A 13,001-nucleotide genomic window follows, 5' to 3' on the forward strand; every position below is an offset into this window, starting at 1 on the left:
TTACAACTGAGGTGTCTTGGCCAACACCTGGCCATACCGCCTGCCTCTTCTCATCTCCCCCCGAGGCTGTGCCCCCTGGAGCTATAGAAAAGTGTAGCTTCTTTCCCTTCAGCCCAGACAGGCTAGAATTAGTTCCACCTCTGTGCTGTGGTTGAAGAAAGGAGACCATTTTTCTCCCACCCTGCATTGAGCACCTACTGTTTCCTCAGTCCAGTTTGGGGTCCTTTATGTGCGTTATCTCACTAGCTCAATTGCAAGGCTCACCAGTGGATCTCATTTCACAGATAAAGATGCTGAGGGTCAGAGAGGTTGCCAGATTGTTGGTGAAACCCAGCTAAGGAAGGTGGATTCCAAATCCAAATTTTGCGCTTTCATCCTTTTCACCTTCTTACCTGCAGGCCCTGGGTGGCATCCTCCCACGCTCCTGCTGTGGGATCCTAGACAAGCCCTCCATCTTGCCTCGGCTTTCTAATCTGCAAAATGGGGTGATGCCTCTTGTCCATGCGGAGGCTGTCAGGGAGCTGATGTGAAGGAGGCGGGCACTGGAACAGCGACACGCACACCACACAGGCCGCACATCTGCTCTGGGATCCGCCTCTCGTTGCTCCGCAGCAGCTGACTCAGAGCTGATGGAGGGAAAGAAAGGAGGGCATGTTTAAATTGGTCAATTTGAGCAGTTCACCGCAACGGCTGGTGTGGGAGAGGGATGCAATTAATCTGAAAAAACACCGTGGTTTTTGTTTTGAAAAATATGCTCCGTGGCCTCCGGTCTTGTGTGTGGCTGTGCTGGGCTGTCGCTCCTTCCACTGAGCAGCAGCCAGCAGCGGGCAGTTTGTAACGTCCCTGGGAGTGAAAAACAACACAAAAATGGCAGGTACTGTCTCTTTAAAACATGAAAAGAAATCAATACATGTAAGTTGTGGAAAATTTGGGGAGAGGAAAAAGAGAGGCATTAAGAAGAAAACTGAATTCCCCGCTACCTGTTCTATCCATGAGTGTCTGTATTAATCAGTAACAAAGGGAACAGAACATGATACACACGCCAACATGGGTGAATCTCAAAAATGGAGTACATCTCAAAAAGCTCTGGATCCTATTTGTAAGAAATTCAAGAAGGGATAAAACTATCTTGAAGGCCTCCCCTGGTGGAGCAGCGGTTGAATGCTGGGCTGCGAAGCTGCCTGAAGCCTCTGCAGCGCCAGTTCGATCCCCGTCCGCCAATGAGGGTCCCACATGGCGCGCAGACCTCTCCTGCCGCACCCACTGCTCCCCTCAGCAGTGTATTTCATCAATCTGCCTGCTCTGCTCCCCGCTCTGACTCTAGTGAATTCTCTCACCCTTCCGCAGTGCTTATATAAATAAATAAAAATAAATCTTAAAAAAAAAAAAAACTATCTTGAGTGATAGTGTGCAGACGGGGTTGCCTGGGGCAGGAAGTGGGCCACAGGGATCCTCTGGAAAGGAGCTGAGACTTTTCTGGGCTCTGAGAATGTTCCACAAGGATGTCTTGACTGAGGGGGTGGTTACCTGGGTGTAGACATTTGTTAAGACTTGCCAACCTGTTCTTTTTAAATGGGTGCATTTTATTACCTGTCGATTATACATCAAGAATCTTGATTTAAAAAGGGGAAAAAATGACCTGAAATCCCATCACCCCAGAGATAAGGCCATTAAGGTTTAGGTGTGTGAGCATAACTCAGCTGACTGTGTAGGAAATACTGATCCTAGCTAAACGCATAACCTCTGATGCTGTGTGTGTGTGTGTGTGTGTGTTAACCTCAGACTTAATTATTGGGTGAACTTGAGACAGAAAGAGGGGGAGATATGGTACTTCATGTTCCTTGGATGCCCAGCGATGTCCCCTGAAACCAGAGAAGGTGGGGGAGGGGCACAGCTCAGCCACTGGGATCACAAGCTGCCCAATAGCAAACGGGCTGGCACCTCCCTCCCTCCCCACCCAGGAGCCTAGAAAATGGGCTGACTTCACATCAGCCCAGGAGAGGGAGGGGGATGTTCACCCACCTCAGGATGAAAACACATGAATCCTCTCTTTATACCGGAAGAAGCAGCACATTTTATTATTTGATCGGTACATTAAATGCCATTGGTACGGAGTGTGTGTTCTACTCCGCTGGTGTCTCACGCCTATTAAAAACGAGGTTTGGAAATGTTCTCCTGGTTGATGCCATTTCGAGACAGTTTTCAGACAGAGTTTCTGGAAAGTTCCTCCAAAAGCAATAGTGCCTGGGTAGCTCGGAAATTGAGACCACTTCAGAACAAACGAGGCTGTTGCCTGCTTTTGGTGTGTCCCATTTTATGACGGGCGTGGCCACATGCCATGAAACAGACTCCGACGAGATGACTTCAATCAGGCTACAACTTGTTCCGACATCCTACAGCCCCCGTGTTCCTTGGTGGCCTGATAACGGCAGGGTTTGCTCCAGCCCCCCGGAAGTGGCAGCTGAGGAAGAACGTGCTGCTGCATGAGTGTGGACAATGTCATTGCTCCCTGACTATGACCCACGGGATGGCTGGGGAGCAGCCTGGGCCAGCTGAGAGGGCGAGGAAACATCTGCCTCAAACCCAGGGGTTCTCCACTGGGGTGATTGTGCCTCCCAGGTGACTGCTGGCAGTGTCTGGAGACACTCTGGTGGTCACAAGTTGGGGATGTGACTGGCATCTGTGGAGAGAAGGCAGGGATGCTGCTAACAGCCCACAGGAGGGGCTTATGGCCCCTCCCCCATAAGCATCTTCCTGCTCCAGATGTCAACAGTGCTGGGTCCCCTGCTGGGATCCCTGTCCCAGAGTGCCTGCACCCCATCTGTTGGGCAAATGGGGAAGAAGTGGGCCAGATGGAGGGCCTTGATCAGGGCCGTGTCAACATGGGTTCTAACGTGACAGTGGCAATGTGACAGAGCTAACGCCTATGGAAAGTGCTTATTCTGTGCCAGGCTGTGAGCTCGGCGTTGGTGATCTCACTGAATTTCTATGACTCTGGAAAAAGTACTGCTATGACCCCTTTATAGTAAATTGACCCAAAATGCACACAGGTGGTACAGAAAAGAGGAAGATGTTGGTTTTCTTCTTGTTATACTTTTTATCTGGTGGGAGGGAATGTTGATGGGGGTGGGGGTATCTGGATTTCCCCCACTGGAGTCTGCACTCCACCAGGGCAGCATATTATGTAGCTGGATCTGTAGCACCCCAAAAATACCCTTTTGGGGATTTCGCTTAGCAGTAAGTGCTGATAGGTTTTTAATGGAACCCAATGAAAGAATGAATGGAGGCTGCAAGGCAATGTGACCCAGTGGTTACAATGCTGATTTCTCACCACTCAACAGATCCCCACTGTGTCACTAATCTAGGCCAGGCCCCAGAGAAACAGGTGTGGCACCCTGGAGCTGACCTAGACCAGCTAGTGAGAGCTGATTGTTAATTTTTTTTTTTTTTAGAGGCATGTTTTATTTATTTATTTATTTATTTTGTTTGTTTGTTTGTACATGCACTGGATACAGTCAGAAGCGTGGGAGGGTGAGAGAATTCACCAGAGCCAGAGCGGGGAGCAGAGCAGGCAGAAGGACCGAAGTACACTGCTGAGGGGAGCAGCGGGCGGCAGGAGAGGTCTGCGCGCCATGTGGGACCCTCCTCCAGTGGCCGGGGAGCAGCTGGGGGTCGAACCGGCGTTGCAGAGGCCGCGGGCAGCTTCGCAACCCAGTGCTCAACCGCTGCGCCACCGGGGAGGCCCAGATTGTTAATTTTTGAGGAATTTTGTAAGTCGATGGTCAAACAGCCATCAAACAAGATTAAATGACATAAAGTTACAATAAATTTTATTTTCAAAAAGGCAAATGAAACGCATCACTTCCTAATTATCTTACTACCTTTTGCTAGCATCTCTGTCCTTGAGGTTATTTATGTCTGTTACAGGGGTTGCCAAACTTTTTTTATCAAAGGACCAGGCTGTTCATACTTCAACTTTGCCATGAACCGAATCTGCCCCCTTCTGTGGTGCTTTGATTCACCCTTGGTCTACTGTGTCTCTAAGGTAGAAATACTTTCCCCAGCTCCATGTTCCATGAAGTAAGTTGGTGGCATGAAATGGGTCCTGGTGGGAATATTTACACCAGGGAAATTGTCAAACACCGTAATCGGGGCTTTCCTTTATTCAGCAAGCTGATTGTTAAACATTTACCAGCACACCTCCTGTGCACTGATGGGCAAAACTGGAGTGAACCCTGCCCTCTTGGAGGGGGGGGGGCTTTACAGCGTGTGGGGTTTGTGCAGCATTTCGTGGTAGGGTGGGGTAAGGTGGAATTGTGCAAAGACTGGTGAGGGTCTTCACGGGGGACCAAGGGTGGAGAACAACCCCCTACAACCCCCCCTCCCCATGGCCGTGTCTGTTAGAATGGGCAGAGCTGCTGCCAGGAGAGGGGGCTTAGGGGGACCTCTTCTAGGGTGGGTCATCAGCTCCTCCCCCATTAGGGACTTTGATGCTTCATCAAATTCCTTTGTGGGCAACCTGCACAGCAGGTGTGATTTCCCTTCTGACTTAGAGGAGACTTTGGGGACCTGGGAGTTGAGCTGTGAGCTCACGTGGACAATTTACTCCTAGCAATCCCAGCTCCTAGCACTGAGTGTAGCATGGAGGGGTTCTCTACCATTGCGACCCAAGAGGGAGTCTGGGGGGGGGGGGGCTGTTGCTGAACTGACGTGGGAGAGGTTGTCCCAGGGAGCAGGTGACAGTACAGTGTTGTCCTAAGGGACTGGCTCAAACAAGTAGGGACTGCCAGCCAAGAATGCAGAAAATGACAGGTTGGTCGGGTGACCTCTGTAAACAAACTGACCCCTGGGAGCCCAAGGGGAGTGAAGGGTTCGTGAACTTCTGCACTCTTCCTGTGACTCTACAAACCTCTCAAGTTCAATGCCAGGAGGGTGAACTCTAGGAGTCTGGGCTATTTTTGGAGCGTCTGGAATAGTGTGGATTGGATACATGGAAATGGGACGGGTTAGCGGGACTGCAGGGAATGAACTTGGGAAGGAAATGGTGGCTGGACTCTTTGCTTTCAGGTGAGGAACCTGGGAGAGTGGGAGGTGAGGGGAACTGGACCGTCACCAACTGAGAACCAAGGTCATCCCATCTCATCAAATCCTAACTTATTGACTGGTCCTAGGCCCAGGGAGGCCCAGGAGAGTCTGACGAGCGCTCACTGTGTATTTGTTGACCCCAACTGCAGGTGGGCACACAGCCACCCTGGCAACGCCTGACCTCTGCCCTTGGAACCTGTCTTCTTGCAGTGTCTTGGGGGCTCTAGGTCACTGATTTCAAGCTAAAACCAAGACATTTTATTATTCAAAGATTGAATTCGACACATTCTTTCTGAGTTGCCTGCTTAGGAAACCGTTACAAAGGAGAGGGGAAAACATGGAATTTGAAGTCAAAGAGATTGTGGTGCTCTTGTAGTGGCTGATCCTTAAGATGGGGATGATAATAATTCTTACTTCCAGGGCTGGGAGAAATAAATGAGAATATGTAAAGCTCCCAGGATAATTCTGGTACTTAGTGTGGGTTGTTTTAAACACACTACCTCTACTTGATGTTTATAAGTCAACCACCACTCCCAGCAAACCGAGAATGATCCTGGAAGAAATCGGGTAAATCTGCTGGAGTTTTGCCCCCTGAACAGGGACAGGAGGCCCCTGGTTGACCCTGCCTGACAGTAGCTGCCCACCCTGTGACTTCACGCTGGCCCCCATCACCTCTCTCCTAGGTCCCCTCCAGAGCCTCTTCACTGGCTTCCCCACCTCCAGGCCACTCCTCTGCAAACCTCACCCATGTTATTCTGCAGCCAATGACCTGGCTGACACCTCCCGGACACTCCCCTGCCTAGTCCTCATGGTGTCTCCCCACTGCTCTCAGGGAAGTCTGGTCCCGGAGACTGCACTGCAGAGCACCACCTGCTCAGCCCCTGCTCACCAGAGGTCTCTGCCCTGCATCCCTGAGGCACCATGCCTGGCTGGGTGAGTGCAGTATCCTGCCTAGGCAGAGCCTACTCCTGCCACTTTGCCTTTGTGTGTGGTAGGTACCACCCCCCTTCCAGGATCACCTTGCCCCTTCTTTACCTGATTTTTAAAGACCTCTTAGCATCAGGACCTGAACCCCAGAGCTGTGAACCCGCAGTGTTAGGTGACCCCTCTCTGTTTCTGTAGCCCCTGCAGTGTGGTCACTGTGCTAGACTCTGAGCTCCATACCTGGGTCCTGTCCTAACCAGCTCAGTCTCTCTGTGCCCTCATCTGCAAGAGGGGCTGGTGATATCACCCAAGGCACAGGGTAAGTGCGAGAAGAAAGTTGGAATTACTCTTGCCACTGCATACATTGGGAGCTCAATAAAGGTTTGAATAGCTAGCCCCTCCCCATAGTGGCCTGGGGGTCTTGGTCACAATTGTCCCCCTTGCCAGTGGGGACTCAGGATTTCCCCTTTTCTGATGGTCTCCTCAAGACCACTGAAGTTCAGAATTTGAAGGAAATGCCAGCAAACTCTGAGGAGTTGATAAATTCCTGGTTTTCTCACCTAACTGCTTTCCCCAGGTGGCCCAGGGAAGACAGCCACTCTGTCCATCCGCCCAGGCTGGAAATGAGTCTTATGTGGTGAGGGACATGTGCTGAGCCCTGCCTTTCACCCCAGGCCCAGGGAGGCTCTTCTGGGGGCGGGGCTGGGGGTGTGTGTGCCTCCATCTTGCCTGCTCCTGGACCAGAGGCAGAGTGTCCCGACTGCAGGGTGGCTGTGGACATCACGCAGCATCCGTGACACAAATGGACACACAGCTCACACTCCACACACTCCTGTGTTCACTACAGAGGCCCTCACTTAGCACAGAACCTGGGGAATTTAGCACAGAACCTGGGGAATTTAAGGGCACTGAGTGCAGAAGCCTTGCGCAAGACAGCCCAGCCGAGGAGGTGGGCATTTGCTGGGGTGGCTTTAGGTGCCCAGCCTGAGGACAGAAAGGAAATGTTTTTTGTTTCAAGATCTTGAATGAAACTGTGGCTCATTCTGCAAAGATGCCTTGAATATAATTCTCTTCCCTGTTCCTCCCGATGTGGGGAGCGTGCAGCACAGCTATGAATGGCCAGGTCCCAACCAAGTGGAGGTGAAGCTGGGCCCCCGGGGTGCAGACCAGTAGGGAGCAGCCTGCAATTTTGGGGGTGGGGACACTTTACTGTCCGGCTCTGAGAAGCGACAGAAGAAAGACCGGGTCTGGGAAGCCTGTTCCCTCCCCCCTAGACGGTTGAGGACCCCAGAGCTCTGGAGAAGGGGGGCTGGGGGAGTCCTGCAGCGCCCTGCAGGCTGAGACTGGACGGCTGGGGCTCATTATGCGGAGAACGGAGGGGACATTTCCATTTCCAGGAAACATCTCTGTCACATGGCTCCTCCGGGTGGGGGGCCCGAGCGGTGGATGGGTGTCAGGGGTCCAAGCGGGCCAGCCCCCCGCCCTCCCAGCCCCCCAGCCCCCCAGCCCGGGCCCCTCGGGTTTGCCCTCAGCCGTCGCGCCCCGACGTTTCCGGGAGCTGCCGCCTCAGCCCCGGGGCGCGGCGGGTCCCCGGGGTCGGCGCCTCGCGCGCGGGCCGCGCCTCGGGGCCCCGGCGCGGGGTGGCACCGGCCCGGGCACCGGCGGGGGCGCGGCGGGGCGTGACCCCGGGCGCCCCGCCCCGCGCCCCCGCCCCCTCCCCACATTCCGGGCGGGGCCGGGCCGGCCGGGGCTCGCCCGCGCGGCCCCCTCCCCCGGGGCCGCCCCCTCCCGCGGGCCGCGCCTCGGCCCCTCGCGTCCCCGCCCGGCCGGGCTCCGCCTGCGAGCGAGAGGCCGAAGCGCCGCCGTTGCCGCCATTGACGTCAGAGGGGCGGGCACATGACCCCGCGGGGGCCAATCGCGCGCGCGCCGCGCGGCTTCTGCAATCTCCCGGCCGCGCCGGCCCCCGCGGCCCCCGCCGCACACTCGCCCGCGGACGGCCGCCCAGACACACGTACTGTACACACGGCGGGCGGCGCGGCCGAGACACGCCCGCCGCGGCCCCCTGCGCCCGCGCCCGCCCGCCGCCGCCCGCGGCCCGGCCCCGCCGGCATGCGCCCCGCGAGCTGAGGCCGGAGCCGCCGGACCCGCGCCCGCCGCCCGCCGCCCGCCGCCGCCCGCCCCGCCCCGCGGCGCCCCGGGCCCCACGCCCCCCCACCTTCCTGGGGGGTGGGGGGGTGCGGGCCGCCGAGCCGGGGCCGCCCGGGACAGCCCCTTCCCCCGCCCGCGCCCGCCCGGCCGCCCGGCCATGGATCTGACCAGCAGCTCGGGCGGCGGCGGCGACCCCCGGCAGATCGAGGAGACCAAGCCGCTGCTGGGGGGCGACGTGCCGGCCCCCGAGGGCACGAAGATGGGCGCCGTGCCCTGCCGCCGGGCCCTCCTGCTGTGCAACGGGATGAGGTACAAACTGCTGCAGGAGGGTGACATCCAGGTCTGTGTCATCCGGCACCCGCGGACCTTTCTCAGCAAGATCCTCACCTCGAAATTCCTGAGGCGCTGGGAGCCGCACCACCTAACGCTGGCCGACAACAGCCTGGCGTCCGCCACGGTGAGTCGCTCTGCGCGGCGGCGCGCCCGCACCCCCTCGCCTCCCCTCGCCGCCCCGGGGCGCCCCCCAGGCCGCCCCCCGCCGGCGGCTGCACCTGGAGCCCCCCGGCTGGGGGGTGAGGGGGGCTCCCGCCTGGCCCGGGCCCCCGGGCGGGGTCGTGTGGAGGCCGGGGTTCAGCCCGGGCGGCTCGGCCCGGGGAGACCCTGACAAGATGTGACCCGGCCCGGGCTGAGCCTTGGGGGACCTCCGGGGCCCGGCGCGGGTGTTGCTTGTGGATGGGACCTTGGGGCAGACCCGGGGCCCTGCCCTGAGGGCGGTGGGGGTTCCCTTTCTGAAAGCCCGCGGCCCATCTGGATCTGAGCTGGAGGGGAAAACAAAACAACCCAAAAAAAAAAAAAAAAAAAAAAAGAAGAAGAAAAAGAAGAAGAAAGCCCAACAGCCTCAACCCCAAAGAATTTCTAGAAGCCAATTCCTTTCTTTGCTCTACCGTCTTTTCTTCTTCTTCCTGCCCAGGCTGGCAGGCGAAACTGGGTGCTTCCCTTTCTGAAAAATCTCCTTCGCACATTGAGAGGCTGGAACGGAGGAGGAGGGGCAGGGGTCCTGGGCCGACTCCTCCCCACCCAGGGGTGGTAGGGTCTAGGGTGGAAGCTGGCCTGCAGGGCTCTGCTCCTGCATTGTCGGTGAAGTGTTGTGTCGACCTGGGTTTGGTTGCTGGAGGTTTTATTTTGTTATTGTTATTGTTTTTAAATATATGGCCGGCTGAGGAGACGAGAAACCATGGATCTGTTTCTGAAATCAGGCTGCAAGGTGGAGAGAGACACCGTGGTGTGGGGTCTCAGGGAGGGCGGCGGGTGGGGGAGGTGGGGGTGGCCAACCGGCTCCCTGAACCGGATGCTTTGTGTTTGGGAACAAGGACGGTGGGCAGCACCGGCCCTTCTGGTTCCTGAGACTTGCTGTGGTGGTCTCATCCTGCTCGGGCTAGGCAGCAGGTCTTTCCCCAGAAGGCACACTCCCCCCCTGGGGCACGGTGATCCTGTTTACTAAGCACAGTGTGTGTGGGGGGTGCAGAATCCAACGCCTGCCCACACCTGTGCCAAGAAAACCCAGCCAGGAAACAGGGTGTCTCTTCCATGACATGTCATAGACGTGTAGCGTGTATAGACATTTCCCCGGCATCCATGTTCCCTTGGCCGTGTGTCACAGGCCGTGACACATGCTCCAAGGAATGGGGAGGGGGAAAAGTTAGCAGAAGAAATCATACTCCTCGAAACCCTCCCCGCTCCTGAGAGCATTGAGGCTCACCAGGACTTTTATTCTGAATTTGGGGTCCGACGTGCTCAGAACACCTATTTTTTCTTTCCTGTGGGCACGTTGGTGCAATCTCTGCAAAGACTGCTTCCTCAGAGAGGATCGCTGGTTGCCGGGAGGCGGCCCAGTCCTAGTTTCAGGCTCCTGCATGTCTTAAACGGGCCTCGGCCTTGGAATTTTCATTTGATGGAGGGAGAGCCTCAGAAAATCCACCAGCACTCAGTGTTTGAGGCTGGGGAGGGGGCTTTTACTCTTTCAGTAGTTCTCTGTCTGGGATCTGGAGCCTTCCAAATCTAGCTTCAGCATTTTCTCCTGGCTCAAGGGGCCTTTATTTATTTTTTTTCCTGCCACCCCTCAAAATGAAGGGGGGAGAAAATGGTTGAGAGGCACCGTGACCTGCTTGAGAAGGCCAGTCCAGGCCCCTGTGCTCCCAGGGAGAAGCCAGGAGCGAGTGCTTTGCTGCTGCTGGCCAAGGTCTGGGGGACGCCAGCTTTGGAGGCTGGGCCCCTGACTTCCCTCCGACTGCTCAAGGAGGTATATGGCAGAGGGAGGAAAGGAAGAAATATGTGATCCAGGCTCTGGTGTCTCAAGCAAATCAGAGGTCCCGGCACCACCTTCACGAGCTGAGCTGGGTGGCACCTTTGTAGTTTGGGCCTGCCTGGAGAGAAGCTGTGATTTTGGGATTGGGGTCTGAGGGCCAAACACGGCCCAAGATTTGCCTCAGCAGAGCCTTGCTGTGGCTTTGGGGTCTGTGGAAGGACGGACTGCCAGCCAGTTTCCAAAGGGCTGGACTGATCTCTCTTCTACTGCGTGTTGTCACCAAACCCCGAGGGCAGGGAAGGGGGTGTGCTTAAATCTCATGAGGGTGGGGGGACGTGGACTGGAGTTGGGGTGACGGCCCTCCCTGCCAGCGGATGTGAGCATGAAAGGGGGCTGTTGAGGACAGGTTTGGTACAGCGGTGGCCTCTAAGGCACAGGTGGGGCTGGGACTGCCAGCAGGGACCTTGTCCCATCATGAGACACCTGGTTGGTGTCCAGGCCCCAGGGAAGTGAAGGAGCCCCTGAGGGCTTTCCCTGATGCCTGGGCATTATGTAATCTGTCTGCGTTTTATAGGACGGCCCAAGCACTCTATTGAGAAATATCAGCTCAAATGAAACAAAGGTGAATTTGAGTGCAATTCACTACAACAAAAAGCCCTTTGCAGCCCTGTGGCTTTGCAGTGTCCCCTGTCCAGCCTCGAGCTGCTTCTACAGCCAGTATGAGGTCATATCCTTCCATGAAATGTGTATCATTCATGTATGAAATCGTCTACACAGCCCAACTCAGAACCATCTGGTAATTATCTGGTTAATTGTGTGGGCTTCAGGAACAAGAATCAGAGTGATTGATCTGGATTCAAACCAATAAACAAACCAAATACTCTCTTCTGCCCAAACCTTCCTTGGAGTCTGTCTACGCTGATCCAATTAACTGGATCGTTGTCAGATTAAGATGAGGCTTTCAGGATCACAGCTGCATCAGGCCTGCAAGCATACGGGTCTCCCAGTCCCACCTGGCACCAGCTCCAGCTGGGTACAATCCCCCCCACCCCAAGTGAACCTCCCTGGTTCCCTGCTGGGGAGATAGGTTCAATCTGGGGCCACCACAGGGCGGACAGCTTCACCCCCTGGCCTGGCGGTAAACTTTGCCTTCTGTGGGGTCAGGTTGGAGCTTGCCCCTGGGCCTGATCTCCTGGGCCAGTTACTGATTAAATCCTCCAGAGCGAACAGTGTGCCTGACGTGGCCCGTGGCAGCGTCGGCTTGATGCACTCCGTGCTGGGAGACTTTGGATCCAAGTGCTCATAAACAAAGAAGGAAACACAAAGGCGACAGTGACCTGGCGGTCGCATGAGGGATGATTGGGAGGCTGCTCCCCACCCCCCCAGGTGTGGGGGTTGCACATAACCGCACCTTTCTGGGGAAGGGCCTGCCTGCCTAGGCTGTGGCCTGGACCTGGTGCCTTATTCCTCTTTTGCATCTAAACTTCCTGGTCCCGGGGCCTCCATGGGCTTCTCTTGGCTGCCCACCTCGGTGACAGTTATAGCCGGCAGCCAGGAGTTCTGCACAGGCGCCCGGATCCTGGGAGACCAGGATCTGTTCTGCTTCTCTCATGTCTGGGTTGAATCTGATCACCTGCTAGACACGTTTGTCCGCTGGAAGAGGGCTTTGTCTGCAGGCTTTGTTTCCGCTGCACCGAAGAAGTACAAATAAGCTGCTCTCCTTTCATTTCACTTTATTTTTTTTTAAAATGCAGCACACGTTGTCTCAGAATGGTGGGCCCCATCGAAAAGTCTCTTGTTCACTGACCAAACAGGGGTCGGAGCTCAGGTCTCAGTAACCTTTATTCCCCAGCCATAATTCTTCGGTGACTTGTTTTCTAATTTTCACCATGCTTCTGCTCCCACTGAAATGTTTCTGGGCTGCTTGTCACCAAGAGGAAAGAAGTCTCCTAATTCTCATCGTTTTCTTAGTCTGCTGTTTTCTTAGGGGGAAGCTGCCTCCTTCTGAATTTGGACTTTTATGCTCCCTCAGCACCTATTGGGTGTCCGGTGCTGAACAGAGCGCCATGGACATTTTGCTCACTTTTGTCACATGCACATGCCTCGGGGTGTCCGTCCTTCCTGCCTTTGACTTATTTGATGTTTTTCATGGCAGTTAGCAGGCACAAGGAATTTCTTTGCTTTCAGTGCCATTTGCTGTAAGATTTTGGAGTTTATCAGGTTTGTTCCCCTAATAACTTGTCTCATTGGTGAGGGGCGGGACAGAGGCAGTAGAGAAAAAAATTTAAATTCTCTGCAATTAGCAGACGCCATCAGTCTTCCCCAGTCTGTAATAAATACGTGTGTTTCAAGGAGGGTGGGTAGGGAAGTACGTTTTAACGCTGTCGTTCGTGCGGTGCAATCGAGATGCCCTTCCTGGTCCAGGTGAACCTGTGCCTAGCCAGGTAGAAGCTGTTTCCCGGTGGTGGCTGCTAAGTGAGTGTAGAGGCTAGTGAGTGCCCACAGGTGACTTTTGCACGGAGTTGCCCTCTGCTCAGTG

At 55.5% G+C, this 13,001-nt stretch overlaps 1 protein-coding gene across 1 annotated transcript in view; it reads left to right on the forward strand.

The window, feature by feature from the left end:
* Nucleotides 1-8,258: 8,258 nt before the first annotated feature.
* Nucleotides 8,259-13,001, forward strand: part of CMIP (c-Maf inducing protein) — a gene marked incomplete at its 3' end in the record, with an annotated part of 197,444 nt that continues 192,701 nt past the window's right edge. Inside the window, exon 1 of the mRNA XM_084256717.1 lies at nt 8,259-8,614. Coding sequence (XP_084112843.1) covers nt 8,315-8,614 — 300 coding nt within the window. The 5' untranslated portion in view covers nt 8,259-8,314. The remainder of the gene's footprint in view (nt 8,615-13,001) is intronic.

This window comes from Talpa europaea (assembly GCF_964194135.1).
Source record: "Talpa europaea genome assembly, chromosome: 16".
Taxonomy (NCBI): Eukaryota; Metazoa; Chordata; class Mammalia; order Eulipotyphla; family Talpidae; genus Talpa; species Talpa europaea.